This window comes from Tetrao urogallus (assembly GCF_951394365.1).
Source record: "Tetrao urogallus genome assembly, chromosome: 18".
NCBI classification, from domain to species: domain Eukaryota; kingdom Metazoa; phylum Chordata; class Aves; order Galliformes; family Phasianidae; genus Tetrao; species Tetrao urogallus.
The window spans coordinates 2,415,922-2,430,092 of record NC_136831.1 but is presented as its reverse complement, the minus strand read 5'-3'; the positions used below and the strand labels follow the sequence as shown (position 1 = coordinate 2,430,092).

Here is a 14,171-nt window from a genome sequence, read left to right as displayed (position 1 = left end):
TTAAGCAATACATGTCACAGTGTTGACAGTTTGGGAGTATGTAGGAGATGACTGATATAGTTTTAAATTGTTAAAATATGACTGGCATTCGGCTTGATTATGAAGTATCAGCCAGAATACCATGGCTGACTCGTTCTAACTGCCCTGCTGCATTTAGACAGACTGTCACCTACTTACTAAGCAGCCAAATGACAACATCAAATTAAAAGGTGGACTTACAGCCACTACTGTACCAAGCCCCTAGAGACTGTGAATAAACAGATGGATCTTGGATCCAAGTACCAGGTGTGAACTGGCAGGGAAGCAATTCCAGAGGCATAATTCCTCTTCACTGAAAAGTCCCTCTATACAAGTTTGGATATTGGGGTAACTGAGGAGAAACAGGATGCCTGAAAAACAGCAGGGAGAAAACGGACTCATAAAAATTAGCTCACAGCTAACACAGAAAAGAAAGGTTTTGCCTTTTTTTGAAGAGACTGTATGTAAGAGTAAATTGTCAGATAATAGTTCTGCTTAGACACTGAATGAAAATGTTTATCATTCCTGAAAACAGCTGAAGAGATGAGTGAACAAATTCTAGGAAGCATTCAAATCTAATGCTGCAGGGTAAGAGTCAGTAAGCTGCAAGAATAAAGCTGTGCATTGATACAGTTTTTGATTCCAGTTTTGGCAAATGCAAGCCAATCATAAATTCTTTTAATTACAATACTAGTGAAATTAATGTAGTTCAAAGTTTGTGACAGTCTATTTCTAGAGTGAAATCCATACTGTCTCATTAACAGATGTGTTCAGGATGAACTGCCAACTCAATTGAAATCAATGTAAACTTCCCAGTTACTTTCATGATGTCAGGACATCACTGACAGTGTTTGAAAGTCATCTTCATGTACTATTAATTAACTGTAAAATAATAAGTATCTTGGTGACATCTTTTAACTGTAATTGTGAGTTAGTGAAACAGCAGAAATAGGTGATATATCTACACCAATGTATCATTTAAATATTTGCCTACTGCACATTAATGATCGTGCACTTTACTACAGATAAGTTAAAGCACTTTTTCTGTTGCTAATTCATAATGTATCTGTTTTTGCAGACTGTGATCTATAAATGTTAGGCTGTGACAGCCTGCCAGAACTTCTCGTGCAGCACCTACTGATTGGAGTTTTTGTAAAGAAGCTTCACAAAAGCAGAAGCAGCAGAAGATGGAGTCACCCTACAGGTGCACGCTGCAGCAGTTCTCCCTTCAGTCTTCCCAACAGGATTTGTGAGAGTCTGTACCTCAACATCTTTATTGGTAATGGATCCTTCCCTTAATTTGCTGTGATGCATTTGGAATGTCAGCTTCTAAAACAAGGCACATGGGAGGCATCTAAAGTAGATTTTTTGAAAGGAAAATGAACAAAGAGCATGTCAGGTTCCATTTTGATTTGCATGACAAATCCAGCATGCAGCATTCGGGAGGGCTGGGCTGGGCTTGCCTGCCACTCACTGCATTTGTCACTTTGGTTTGAACACTTTTGACAGTCTGTAATGTTAATTGTTCTAAGGATTGTTTTGCTGGAAGAAGAAAAGGAAAGGATTTTGGTTCTTGTTCTACTTTTTCCATGTACAGGAAAGGAGGGATATCTGAGGAAGCAGAAAATGTTTTCAATCTGGGTTTGATCTGTTTGTAAGTAATCCCGTGAGTTCATCAATAAGTTCAGTACTTTAAATGTTATTGTGTACGTGTGTTTTGAGAAATACTAGGCCCCTAAACTAGTAACCTGGGGAGTCTATTGTTTTGGTGCACACCATTCTTTCTTCCTTTAAGTCCCACAGAGATGGGTCCTGCAGAGCGGTTTGTACTATGCCTGTGTGCTTCTATCTGATGATATTGTGGTGCTTTGACAAGTGCTAAGAAGGAATTTAATGCCCTAAGAAGCACTGGTGGACACACATTGTTACTGGTGAGTGGATGGCATGTGAATAGCTCCCAAGTATGTCAAAGACCTGTTGGTAGATAAGAGCATGCGACTGAATTTCCAGGAGACAGAATCAGAGGTGGAGGCTGTTGGTATAAAGGTGTAACATCTATATGAAAACAGCTGTGCATTGATCAGTGATGTTTTTTGAATTTCAGAGTTCCTAGCTGTGTTGGCAAAGCAGTGCATGTTGATCACAAAAATGTTTTCAAACTAAAAAACCATCAGCTGTGAAGTTTCAGGAGAAGACCGTGTTGTTTCTGTTTGTGTCTGTTTGCAGATAGTGCTGGTTTTCAGCCAAATGAGAGCCTTAAAGAACGGAGAGAGGAAGAAGACAATGTCCCACAAGCTTCCAGGTAACAACTGACATCTAATTCTAAGATTTGAGGTGCTACACTGCATATGGTGTTCTTATTTATGTGTTGTGAACTAAGTGCACCATCACATTTAAGCTCTAAACACAAAAGGCTTCAGTAAAGTAAAATCATGCAATCACTTGCAGAAATATCAAAATAAATGAAGGTATACAATCAAGCATAGTGATTACAATCATATTCTGGCTTAGTCATTCAGTATGCTAACAGAGCTTCACTCTTCATGCCCAAACTTCCTTAAAGACTATTTTAATAAGTCTGTGGAGTTACACGAGGGTCACTTTGAGCTGATGCATCTCAAAAAAAAAAAATCAAACCCTAGGTAATTTAGAAGTGTTATTGATGATCATGAATCATATTCTTACACAACTGCTTTGAGAATGGTTAAACTGTTGTGCTGCTTCAGTGAATGCTGAACTCAGTGGGACTTGCAGGTACTAAATTTAGCTCCAGAGAGCTTGATGGCTTTGCCTTATGAGCCAGGATTGCTCACACAGGACGGCTGTGCCCATCACCCCTCCTGCTGTCCTCACAGTGGGAAGTTCCTCCTCCTACTACAGAGCTGGCAGCTGCTGAATTTTGCAGATACTTTTGTGATTTGAAAATGCAAACTGAGAGTTTTGTAACATACAGAACCATAGCTAGTGACAGCTCAGTGTAAGACATGGGGATCTCCAGTGCTGACAGCTTGCATCTGGAACTGCCATTGTTGCTACAGGGAAAGCAGTGCCATGATTCAGAGCTGCCCCAGCCACGAGGACCTGACCTCAGTAGTTTGTAGGTCTTGGCCTTGTGACTGGATGCTGCCTCTGCATTTCCTGGTAGCCTTCCTGTCTGATTGCTTCGTGGAAAACTGTGCCACTATTTCCTGTTGTTTGGAAGTTATTGAGCTTCTCCCACGAAGAACTCGTTTTTTTTCCTTTCAAATTAGCACCCAATATTAAACAAACATGAAAAGGTAAAAAATTGCCACTGAACTTGATAGTTCCTGCAGTGTTTCATTTGCGTTTTTAACATAAGTCAATTGCTCTGCAGTCATTAACACTTCTTAGGACATCCTACTTTACCTAAAGATAACCTACACCTTTTTTTTGACTATAGTATGTGAAAACTGTTGTGGCAGAAACCCTCCTGTTCCTTAGGTCCCATTGCCCATCGTGTCTTCCCCTTTTGCTTGCCTTTTCAGACAAACACCTCCTGCTTTTTCATCCATTTTACAAGCAACAGGGCAGAACGCGGCTGTGAAGGTGACAACTCATAGCTTACGGGCAGTGCTACTGATGGCAGGTATTATAAAAAGACCACCCCTCTGTCTTCACTTAGTTGTTTCCCTGGGATGTCCAACATCTAAGAAACAAACACGCCGTGCCTGGTTTTATTATGCTAACGTACTCAGAACAACGATGGCCGCGGGAGGGGAGAGCCCCGTGCCTGGCACAACCCCGCCGGGCACGCACCACTCAGCCTTCGTGAGGCAGGGGCCTGGCGCGGCACCGAGCGCTTCTGCCGCTCCTGAGATGAGAAAGCTCCTCTCTCCTTCCTGCCCTCAGCACGTCCATACCCACGTGCGTCTCCCCACCGTCGCGTCTCTTTCCCGTTGCCGGCCCTGCTGCCGCTCGGCGCCGCCTCTGCGGGCTTTCCGGCGGGGCGTGGCGGGGCGGGCGGAAGTGGCTGCGGCGGCGGGCGGAAGTACCAGGGGCGTGGGTGCGCGCGTGGATCAGGCGGTGCCGCAGCCATGGCGGAGCGCGTTGAGCAGCGGCTGGAGGACCGCGTGCCGGAGCTGGAGCAGTTGGAGCGGGTCGGCCTCTTCACGCACGAGGAGATCAGGTGGGGCGGCCCCCGGGCCGGTGGGGGCGGCCCTGTGCTGAGGTCCCGGTGCTGATGGCCCGGTGTCTTCTTTCGTGCAGGGCTGTCCTGAAGAAGGCCACGGCTCTGGAGTACAAAATACAGCGGAGAGCCCTTCGGAAGGAGGATTTTATCAATTATATTCAGGTTGGCCGTGCTGATTAGCGGTACTAACCGCATAGATCTCTCTCTGTTAGGAGTTCCGTAGTTGTCTGTGTAAGAAACCTGCTGCTTGAGGGTGTCCTTGCTTCGCTGGTAGTCTTTACTCGTGAGTGATCTGTTAGGATACGAGGCAATGGTTTTAAGCTAAAAGAGGTTACGTTTAGGCCAGATATCTGAAAGACATTGTTTACTCGGATGTTGATGAGGCTCTGGCACTGCCCAGAGGTGGCCGAGGCCATGGCTGGGCCCTGAGCTGGGGGGGGCACCCACGGTGAGGGTGGTACTTAAGGTCCATTCTAACCCAAACCATGGTGGGGTGATTTTATAAGCACAGGTTAGGCATGAAGCTTAGACAGCAGTTTGGAGCTTTTGGGGACAAGAGAAACTTTATTCTCATAAGGACTCTTTTCTGTAGTTCCTTTCCTCTCTGGGGATATAGAGACTTCAGTTTTCTGACATGCTGTACAAGTTGTTTCTCCATGCAACTCATTTTTCGTAGTGTAAAGAATCTGGAACATGCATTAAAATTCTAGGAATATGTGGGTTAGGGCTGAAATACCACATGCAATAAAAATGCTAAAACTTAATTTTAGTCATCCTTAGAAAAGTAGTGATTTGCTCACAAAACTGTTGCTTGTGGTTTCCTGGATGTAACTTCTATTATCTGTGCGACCAGCTGTAAAACACTTCATCTTTGTTGTTATTTTTTTCTTTATTATTATACATCTTTTCATTTGCCTTTAAATGTGTTTTTTCTCCCCACTCTAGTATGAAATTAATCTGCTGGAACTGATCAAGAAGAGAAGAGCGGTACGTTTGTCAGTTTTTGCAAGTGCAATCACTGTGCACTACATTTTCTTGTGCAGTGAAAGTAATACTTCTTTTCTCCCAGCGCACCGGGTACTCATTTAAGAAGGACGAAATTGAGAGCTCTATTATGCATAGGGTCCACAGCCTCTTCAAACGTGCCACAGGAAAATGGAAAGTAAGTTTGTTTCTTTTATTTGTAGCAGCAGCTTGGAAAATAATCTTTTGGTATGTTGTGATGTAAAAATTAACCTAGATATCTCTGCTACCAGATATTTTCAGTTATGCAGAGAAATGTAACAGAAAATCTAAGCAGAAATTTGGACACTTAGCAGTGCTGCAGAAGTAGGTCATTCGTGTCAGATTTTATTATTATTTTTAGAGAAACAGTATTTTGTCTTCTGAATCATTACTTATCATCTGTCTTGAGTCATATGTTGTCATGTGAGTTTTGTGCATCTGCTTGCAAGGACTAGAAATGAAAAGAACTCTCCTTTACTTTGGGCAGAGATTGTCTTGATAGCTCTTGTGGTAAAACCTATGGGAGGTACATAAGAAATCATTTTAGTGAGTTCTCTGTTGAGTCAAGCATAATACAGGTGTTACTGCAGAGGCAGCAGGAGTGTATATATTAGGATGGAGAGATGGTTTTCTTCAGATGTTTTGCAGGAATGTGGATATTGGAAAAAAGTGAATTTTGGAATAAAAATTCCTCCTTTCTTCATGCCAAGAGTACATACCAAGTGCATATTGTTTGCTTGTCAGTGTGAGAGTGCTTTAGTGCATATTCTAAGTTTCATTCTCTCCCACTTGCATTTCCACTAGGAAGATGTCCAGCTTTGGCTGTCACATGTTGCATTTTGCAAGCAGTGGGTGAGTTTTCAAAATCCTGTTCTTACTTATTGAAGATACAGGTTTGCTGGTCAGGCAGGCATCTGGAACTTGTATTGTAAGGCAGGGGAACAGATTGTACTGCAACATGAGTATCATAACATAACCATTTGGCTTGAGAGCATTCATTCGTTTTGTGGAATGAATGAATCGCCTGCCTGTGAACTGTGAATTTTGTTTCAAACGTTTCTTATAGTGATGGTGCTGAAAAGGAATTGAGGCAGTCTAGTAGTCTCTAAAGTTCTCTGTGCAAGTCTTCATGTTGTTCCCAGCATCCAGTTGTTATCCTTCTTGTACTGAAGGAGGTGATCTCAGTGTAGTAATAAAAATGACTGAAGAAAAATGCAGTCTTCACCTTAAAAGTGGTCAGTGAGATTTGTAATATAGGCAACATCTGTGTTAGCTGTCTAGGTGCAGAAGAGTTAACTGTGCTGGTGAGGCTGGTAACAATTGAAAGCTGGTTGATACTGCGTAAATGCCAAAAACTTTGATCTAAAGTTAAAGTAGGAGAGAAACATCTTTTCCAGTATGATTGCATGGCAACTTATGAGTGTTCTTAGTGAAATTTCAGTCCTGTTGGTTTAGTTTGGTTCTACAGATGGTAAAACAAAGCTATTTCTTTTACAGAATGCAAAACATCAGCTTAGCAAGGTGTTTTCTACCATGTTGGCCATTCATCCCAATAAACCAGGTAAACAAAACAAAGCTGAGCACTGTGTATATAACTCAGTATAGGTTGAAGAGTGGTGTTTTGAGTTCTTATAGAATCCAATTCCAGCTGTTGCCTCGCTGCTTCATCAGAAAGGATGCCTCTGACAGGTTGTGCTGAATCAAAAGGTGATGTGAAGAGGGAGTCCACTGCTTTGAATGACCACATAGACTGGGGACTAGATAAACATTTCAGAGGCAGATGTTAAATACTAGTGGCTGATTTTGGGAATTGAAGATGTAATTTTACGTTGTTGGATCTGTAGCTGTGCTGGATTAAACCTCCTGGATCTGCTTAGCTTCTAGTCATATTTAACTTGGTCTCACTCTGGGGATGATCAGTTGTATTTCATAGCTGAGCTCATGCATGTGGGGTAAGTACAGTGACAGAAACATCCTGGAGAACAGTTTCAGAATGGATTCTCATGAGCAGACACTTGCTTAGCCTTCAAATGAATTGACATCTTCTGTTACAGCACTGTGGATTATGGCAGCAAAATGGGAAATGGAAACACGCCTCTCCTCGGAAAGTGCTAGGCACTTGTTCCTGCGTGCTTTGCGCTTCCATCCAGAGTGTCCAAAACTTTACCAAGAGGTAACTTTGTGGTTTGCTTATGAGAACTTGTTTGAGCAGTCAGAGCAAACCAGTCCAGCAGATTTCTGAGATCAGTCTGGCAAAAGCTCAGATTGATGTGGTTTAAAGAATGCCTCGAAGGTGGGCATTTCTGAATGTGTGACCCTTGTGCCTATAAGCACAGATCTGTAAAAGCCGAGGCTCACAGATGTGTGTGATGTGTTGGCTGAGTCCTGTAGCTCCTCAGGCAGACCTTCCTTTTCCTCATGTTTGTGAACTGAATATATTTATGCTTGATCCACCGTCCCTTCCCATCACTTAATTGTATCTTCTTTCTTGCAGTATTTCAGAATGGAACTGATGAATGCGGAAAAACAGAGAAAGGAAAAGAAAGAACTTGAACGAGCAAAGATGAACTTGGTAGGTCGTGTAGATTTACTCTGAAATACTCTCTGCTTGTGTATCACACATTTTAAAGTTGAACTTCAAGGGGTTTCTATTAATGATTCTCTTGAGGACTGCTTAGGGAGTTTTTGTTCGTGCTCTGTAGCTATGCTAAACTTCCCAGGTGTTGGCTGATGCTGAATTTAAATACTTCAATTTTTCTTTATGTTTCTAAGATCTTTTGTTAATATCAGTTTGAAAGTTAGTTGCCATTTCTGGAAAGTAATACTGAAATATTATTTCATTATAGTTAGCTTGTGGAAACTAGGTTAAGATAAATTTAGATGAAGAATAATTACCATTTTCTGGTATTTTTCTATGTTTGCAAAAACGATAGCTGAACAAGGAAAACTTGCAACAATGCTATGTTGATATTACAGGAGGAATTCAATTATTCTGAGAAGATTCTTAATGGGGAAATGGCTCACATAATCTACAGGGGTGCTGTTCAGAAAATTAAAGGTGATCTAACATTTCTTTTACTTGGGAGCAAAACTGTCACATTTAGGTCACCTGGTTTTCTCAAAGATAAATTAGGAAGCTACAAGATGATGGATTATAATGCACTGACAATGTGTGCAGTTTTCAATAGGCCTGACTCGTGTAGAGCCATTCTGTGTTTCTGTGAAAGAACTGAATGAGTGAGTGGTGGGGGTGGAACCAAGTTTGAAGGCTGTGTAAGCATGTCAGTAGACAGGACTGGTTTACCACTTCTTAGCCTGCAATGCGCCTGCCTGAGGACTTTTTTTTTTTTTGTCACTGTCTAGCATGAAATCTTGAAGCATGTAGCCAGGCAGTTGACATCCTAACATATGGCTTACCATATGGGTTGAATGCTGAGGCTTACAGAAAAGAGTATCTGTCTGGACACTTGAATAATATCTGTATCTTGAAAAAGGCTGTGAGGGATATAGAAATGCAAAGTGTGTGATGGGATGTGATGCTGTACTTGGTACATTTCTTTTCCCTCTTGGTCTGTAGGTGTTGAGTTCCGTCTGGCTCTGCTTTCTATTGCGAAGCTCTTTGATTTTGCACACGATTTGCAAAAAGAAATTCTTGAAAGGTGAGAGGTTTTTTCAATAAGCGCTCTCTTAACTTTCCTAATTTATAGTGAGTTGAGAGGTTAATGACTGAAGTCTGTTCCTCTATGGAGATAAAATGTTATGGGAGATGTATGGGAAGTACTAAGAAAATGTATTTGAAGCAAGTCTACTCTTACGAAAAGGATGCATGAAAGAACTTGATTATAAGCTTTGAAAACCTGCTAAGAAGCTCTTAGGTAAAATATAGTTGTAGCTGAATTATTCCAAGTTTAGTTTACTGAAGTGCAGGAACTGCTTTACTCGGTGGTTCTTCTGTTTCTTTAGTTTCTCCAATTTTTCTTCTTTCAAAAGAAAGATCTCTGGAAAGGTGCCATCCTAGTTCACTGTATTATTGGAGAATATCTATACTAATAGCAAACAAAAACAAAAAACCCTGGTATTTTCTCTTGTGGTGAAGAAAATTGTCTCTTGTATCTGATTACTTAGAAATTAGGTACATTTCTATACCTTCAACCAGCATGACAACCCTTCTAAACATTTGTCAGAAGGCGGTGGCAGTAAATGGATGTCACAGATACAGTATGTTAGTTTGCAGGCTGAGTATGCTGATAGTCCTCTGATGTGGGACTACATGGCCCGGCGAGAGCTGGAGCTGGGATCCTTGAAGTCCACAGAACCCACCACAAAACAGATGAAGGTGTCTGAAATGACCCAGAGAGAGGAACGTTGCAGTGCAGTCTTTGAAGAGGCTGTGACAGCAGTCCCCACAGGTGAAATATTCTGTCTGCATTTTAACATCAGTTTTTCCTGCTATCTCAGCATGCTGTGTACTGCGAGAGTTTTGAAGGAGTATGCAAGTAGCTTTGGGTTTGGGATCCATTTAGGGGATCTCTTTTGTGTGTTACTGAGGTTATTTTCAAATGTACTTTTGGTCTTGAAAGAGTTACTTAAAGTGTTTTCTGTTGCTTACTTTTATGAATGTGATTTAACAATAGAAGTTTGCATAGAGGAGGGCAGAGGTGTGGGAATTGTAAATGAAATTTCCTAAATGAAGGAAACGTGTTGAAGTGAAGTGTATATTGTTGGTCAGCTGTGAGTCAGCATTGCTTTTGAGTTGCCAATGGATGAGTAACCAGTATCTGGCATTACCTGTATTCTCAAGACTCTGCGCAGAGGCTGCGTGCAGCGGATGCAAATTGCTGCTTACATAGCCTGTCATGTTAGGCAGATGGAAGATTTTCTCAATTGCCTGTGAATGTTCTCACTTCTGCAGACCCATTGAAAATACAGGCAGAAGGGTGCAGTGAAAATTAATTGTGACACTGTACTTTGAAGGCTCAGCTTAACTAAGAGCTTAATGCTCTTTAGAAGGAATTACTGATTGCAGCTTATACTGGGAAGCAGTTTTTAATGTTTTAAAGCAGGGTCCCTTTCTAGTATATTTTTTAAAAAGTTGGCATTAACCCTTCGTGCTTGGATTCTCTTTATCCCTTACCTTAAAGACAAATATTTGTGCTTACTGTTGTGATTCTACGAAGCATGACAGAATGTCTTTGATTCTGCAGAGGACATGTGGAAATGCTACATCACTTTCTGCTTAGAGAGATGTAACAGGAAAACCAACAGTGAAGAATTAAAGCAAAAGGTAAAAGGCCGTTAGGAGATCATAGTACCAAAACAACCCTGTTTTTACAGGCTTTTGTTCTCTTTCAGACAAGGAGTTAATGTTTGAATGCTTTATCAGAAATAGTGACAAGTAACTCTTAAGAAATCACTCAGTCTCTGTCTGAGGGAAGGCGTGTTACCATTAGACACATGTGGGCTGCCTGAACGTGGATACCTCAGGCACAAATCAGCCTGGTCAGTGAAGTGCTGTGAGCTCCTTGTATGGAACTTGAGTGCAAACTTGTAGTTGTTCTGTGTGGCTTGGTTCCCTTTTACTACATTGCTATGTTGTTCTTTGCTCCTCAAAGAAGAGGTGTAATTCAAGTGCTCAAATTCCACCTTTATCTTGTAAATAATAGGAGTGTGTAAAACATCAGGTTTATAAATTTTATTGGATTTCAGTAACATTTTGATATACAAATCCACTGGGTTTCTGGTAATGCTAGGATCTTGTTTTTGAAGGAATAATGCTTATTTTCCTCACTTTTTGTTCTAGAGGCTGGAGAGGACACTGAATGTATTCAGCAAAGCCCATGAGTCCAGTTTGCTGCCAGAAGCTCTCTATAAGCAGTGGGTAAGAGTTGGTTCAGAAAAATAGATTGGTGGACTGTCCTGCATTGATGCATGCCTACCTTTGCCATTTTGTGTAATTAACAAAGTAGGCATTGTTGTATTCAAGGTGTTTTTAACAAAACACTGCACATTTCTTGTGCTATCTGCTGTTTTTTAGCTTCAGCTGTTACTGAAGTCCAGCCTTTCTCAGAAGGCTGCAGAGGTGGCAGAAGCTGCAACTCAGCGTTTCAGCCTGTCAGTGGAAATGTGGCAGATGAGGCTGCAGGTGCTGATCCAGCTGAAGAGTGACAACGTGACCCAGTGTTTTGAAGAAGCCCTCAAGCATGTGAAATCTAAGGTTTGTGCTGGTTTTATGGACTCGCATGCATGCATCAGGTGGAAAATCTCTGCTACTTACATAAAGGATTTTTTTCCTTCATAGTGCACTTAGATTCCCTGGCTGCTATTTAGGTCTATTTCACTTTCAGGAGCACTGGGGAATTACAAGTTGTTTGTGTGTGGGGTTTCTTACTTCAAGCTTTAAATGATTTACATGCTTTTTTGCTGTTCCATTTCAAACTGGGCTACAAGGAATGACAGAGGAAGCAAGAAGCTGATTTGTTCCTTCTCCTCCCTGTTCTTTTAAGTTATCTCTGTATTTCAGTGCTGATGAACAAGAATTTTTCTCTCATTCCTGGCAACATATCTAGCAGCAGTCCATCTAAGTACTATTTGTTGTATGAATTAGAAAGGAGACAAGAAGGGATTTCAGTCTGCAGTTTACAGTTCTTTTTAAGAACTGTGTCTTAAGGATAGTTTTCAGAGAAGCAGTAATGTAGAACTTGGTAATTTCCTTGCTGTCTCTGAAAATCACTCTGAGTTGCTCTATTTCAATCGTTTGAATTCTGTGTTATCTTGTAGGGCACTTTACCATTGTGGGCCCTCTGGGTAGAGTGGAGTGAAGTCGCAAATAGCAAGGAAGACACAGAAGCTCTCTACCAGGTACTTGGCTAACAAAAATCTTCATAAGGTGATGTTTAAGTAAACAGGAGCTGTGTGTGCGGATGGAGTAGCTGCAGTACAAAGCTTTTGCTGCGTACTTCAATGGATGTGTTGGTATCAAAGCATTCCAAGTAAAGCTGTTTTCAAAAGTCAGCTGTACAGAAATGCTATGGAATATTGAAGGAGACATGTTTTAGATTACAACTAACATTGATTTTATTACAGAATGCTGTTTTTTCAGACATTATTTAGAATGCTTTTGTTAATACTTTCTCACACAAGGCCCCATGAGTGTCGGGTGTCTGGTGAGAGAGAAGATGCTGCTTCATCCTTCTTGTAACCTTTTAATTGTAGCTTATGTAGTTTTTGGTTTGTTTTAAACTTGCAGAGGTGCTTACATGCCATAGCTCCTGCTGAATCTGTGACTATGAAAGAAAAGTATCTTGACTGGGCTTACAGGAATGGTGGATATAAGAAAGTAAGAAAAGTCTTTACCAGGTAACAAGAAAACCATTTTAAATCTGATTATTCTAGGGCAAATAGCAAAGAAAAAATGGCATAAAGTTTGAAGTTATTTCTATTTTTACTTTAGCCTGCATGAAAGTCGTCCACTTTCACTTGACTTCTTCAGGAAGATGATTGAAATAGAAAAGGAACAAGTAAGTTGCTGAATATCTAATGATTGTATTTGTATTTGATTGCCTTGTATTTGTAAAATACACTTCTAACTTTGATAGGAAGTTTAAAGGCTTGTGAGCAGTGTCTTTTGTAATCAATATTTACCTTCTGATGTTGATTCATAGTATACGATATAAAAGCAAGTTTCATGGTAACTAATCTTTGGCAACGTGTGTGTGTGTATTACCATGACTTTCACTTTGTCAGAATGTAATCAAGCTGCAGACTCACTTCTGTACAAAATGAATGGCTTTTTAATACCTTCTTGTGTTAGGAATCGTGCAAAATGCTTCATCTGAGAGAATACTATGAACGTGCTTTGAGAGAGTTCGGTTCAGCGGATTCTGGTAAGGAGATTTTCTTCTCCCTCCCCAGTTCAGTGCTACCTCTTTTATTTCTGTTTGGGGGTGGGGGGCAGTAGCTGTTTGTTCTGCTGTTAGATTGCTATCATGCAGAGTGGAGCTCAAATCTTCGGTGCATGACACTCTGCAGTGAGCCCACACTTTTCAATCCGGGGCCTTTGTTCACAGTAGGATAGCTTCAGCAGAACTACCAGCAAATAGTAGTTTTGACACTGGCAGGCATAGGAGATGCTCGTCACCTTTCATTTACATTTGTGAACAGTATGGAGTCATGTTTTTATAATAGAAAATAAATAGCTCAATTTCTCTGATGGCATGGGAAGCTACTGCTGAAGAGCTGCATTGTTTTTCAAGATATCAGTTTCCAGCTGGGAGCAGAACCCAGGCTTTTGAACTTCAGGAGAGCAGGAGGAAGAGGTTTGATCAACTAAACCACACTGCACTAAGATGAAGAACACTTAGAAAAAGAGGGTTTCTAGGTTAGGTTTAGTATGTTTACTAAATATTCAATCAAAATCTAACCAGAATGTTTTTCCTTTAAAGATCTCTGGCTGGAATATATCAAGGAGGAGCTGAGTCATCCCCAGGGCAAACCAGAAAACTCTGGGAGTATTCACTGGCGAGCTATGAAGATGTTAGAGGGAGATCAGGTGGAAGACTTCATTTCCAAATACACTTTACTGCAAACTGGACACTTATGAAAAACTAAAAATAATTACAGCACGACATTGTGGATTTTTAAAACAAAACTTGTGTAGAAAGGTAAATATGTTTTGTGATATTAAAGTGCATTTTCTTTACTGCATGTGTGAAAAGAATTCTGTCTCAGCACAGCTGTTGCTGGTGTTTCTGTCAGTGTCAGGTTCGTGTGCACAGCTGCAGATGGCAGAGGCATCTCTGAGCTTTCCTCCAGCCTGTGCGTTGAGATAGAAGTTGCAATGCATCAGCTTTTACATTGGCAAGCTAACACTGCAACACATACATACAAAATAAACCATTGTACCCCTGGGGGGAGTTCTTAACATCAAGTTCAGTAAGGAAAAAATGGAACACTGGATAAACAATCTGTAAAATGATGGTATTTATTTGTTTCTTAACCT

General features: G+C 41.0%; 1 protein-coding gene across 1 annotated transcript; it reads left to right on the top strand.

Annotated features, from left to right (window-relative positions):
• Window positions 1-4,073: 4,073 nt before the first annotated feature.
• Window positions 4,074-13,772, top strand: UTP6 (UTP6 small subunit processome component; the record flags this gene model as incomplete). Its single annotated transcript, XM_079544190.1, has 19 exons — window positions 4,074-4,165; window positions 4,246-4,330; window positions 5,114-5,155; window positions 5,238-5,330; window positions 5,978-6,025; window positions 6,671-6,734; window positions 7,228-7,346; window positions 7,668-7,745; window positions 8,150-8,231; window positions 8,751-8,832; window positions 9,401-9,582; window positions 10,378-10,457; window positions 10,974-11,051; window positions 11,208-11,387; window positions 11,951-12,031; window positions 12,420-12,529; window positions 12,624-12,690; window positions 12,984-13,056; window positions 13,615-13,772. The coding sequence occupies 19 exons, from the start codon at window positions 4,074-4,076 to the stop codon at window positions 13,770-13,772; spliced, it is 1,794 nt and encodes a 597-aa protein (XP_079400316.1).
• Window positions 13,773-14,171: the final 399 nt, after the last annotated feature.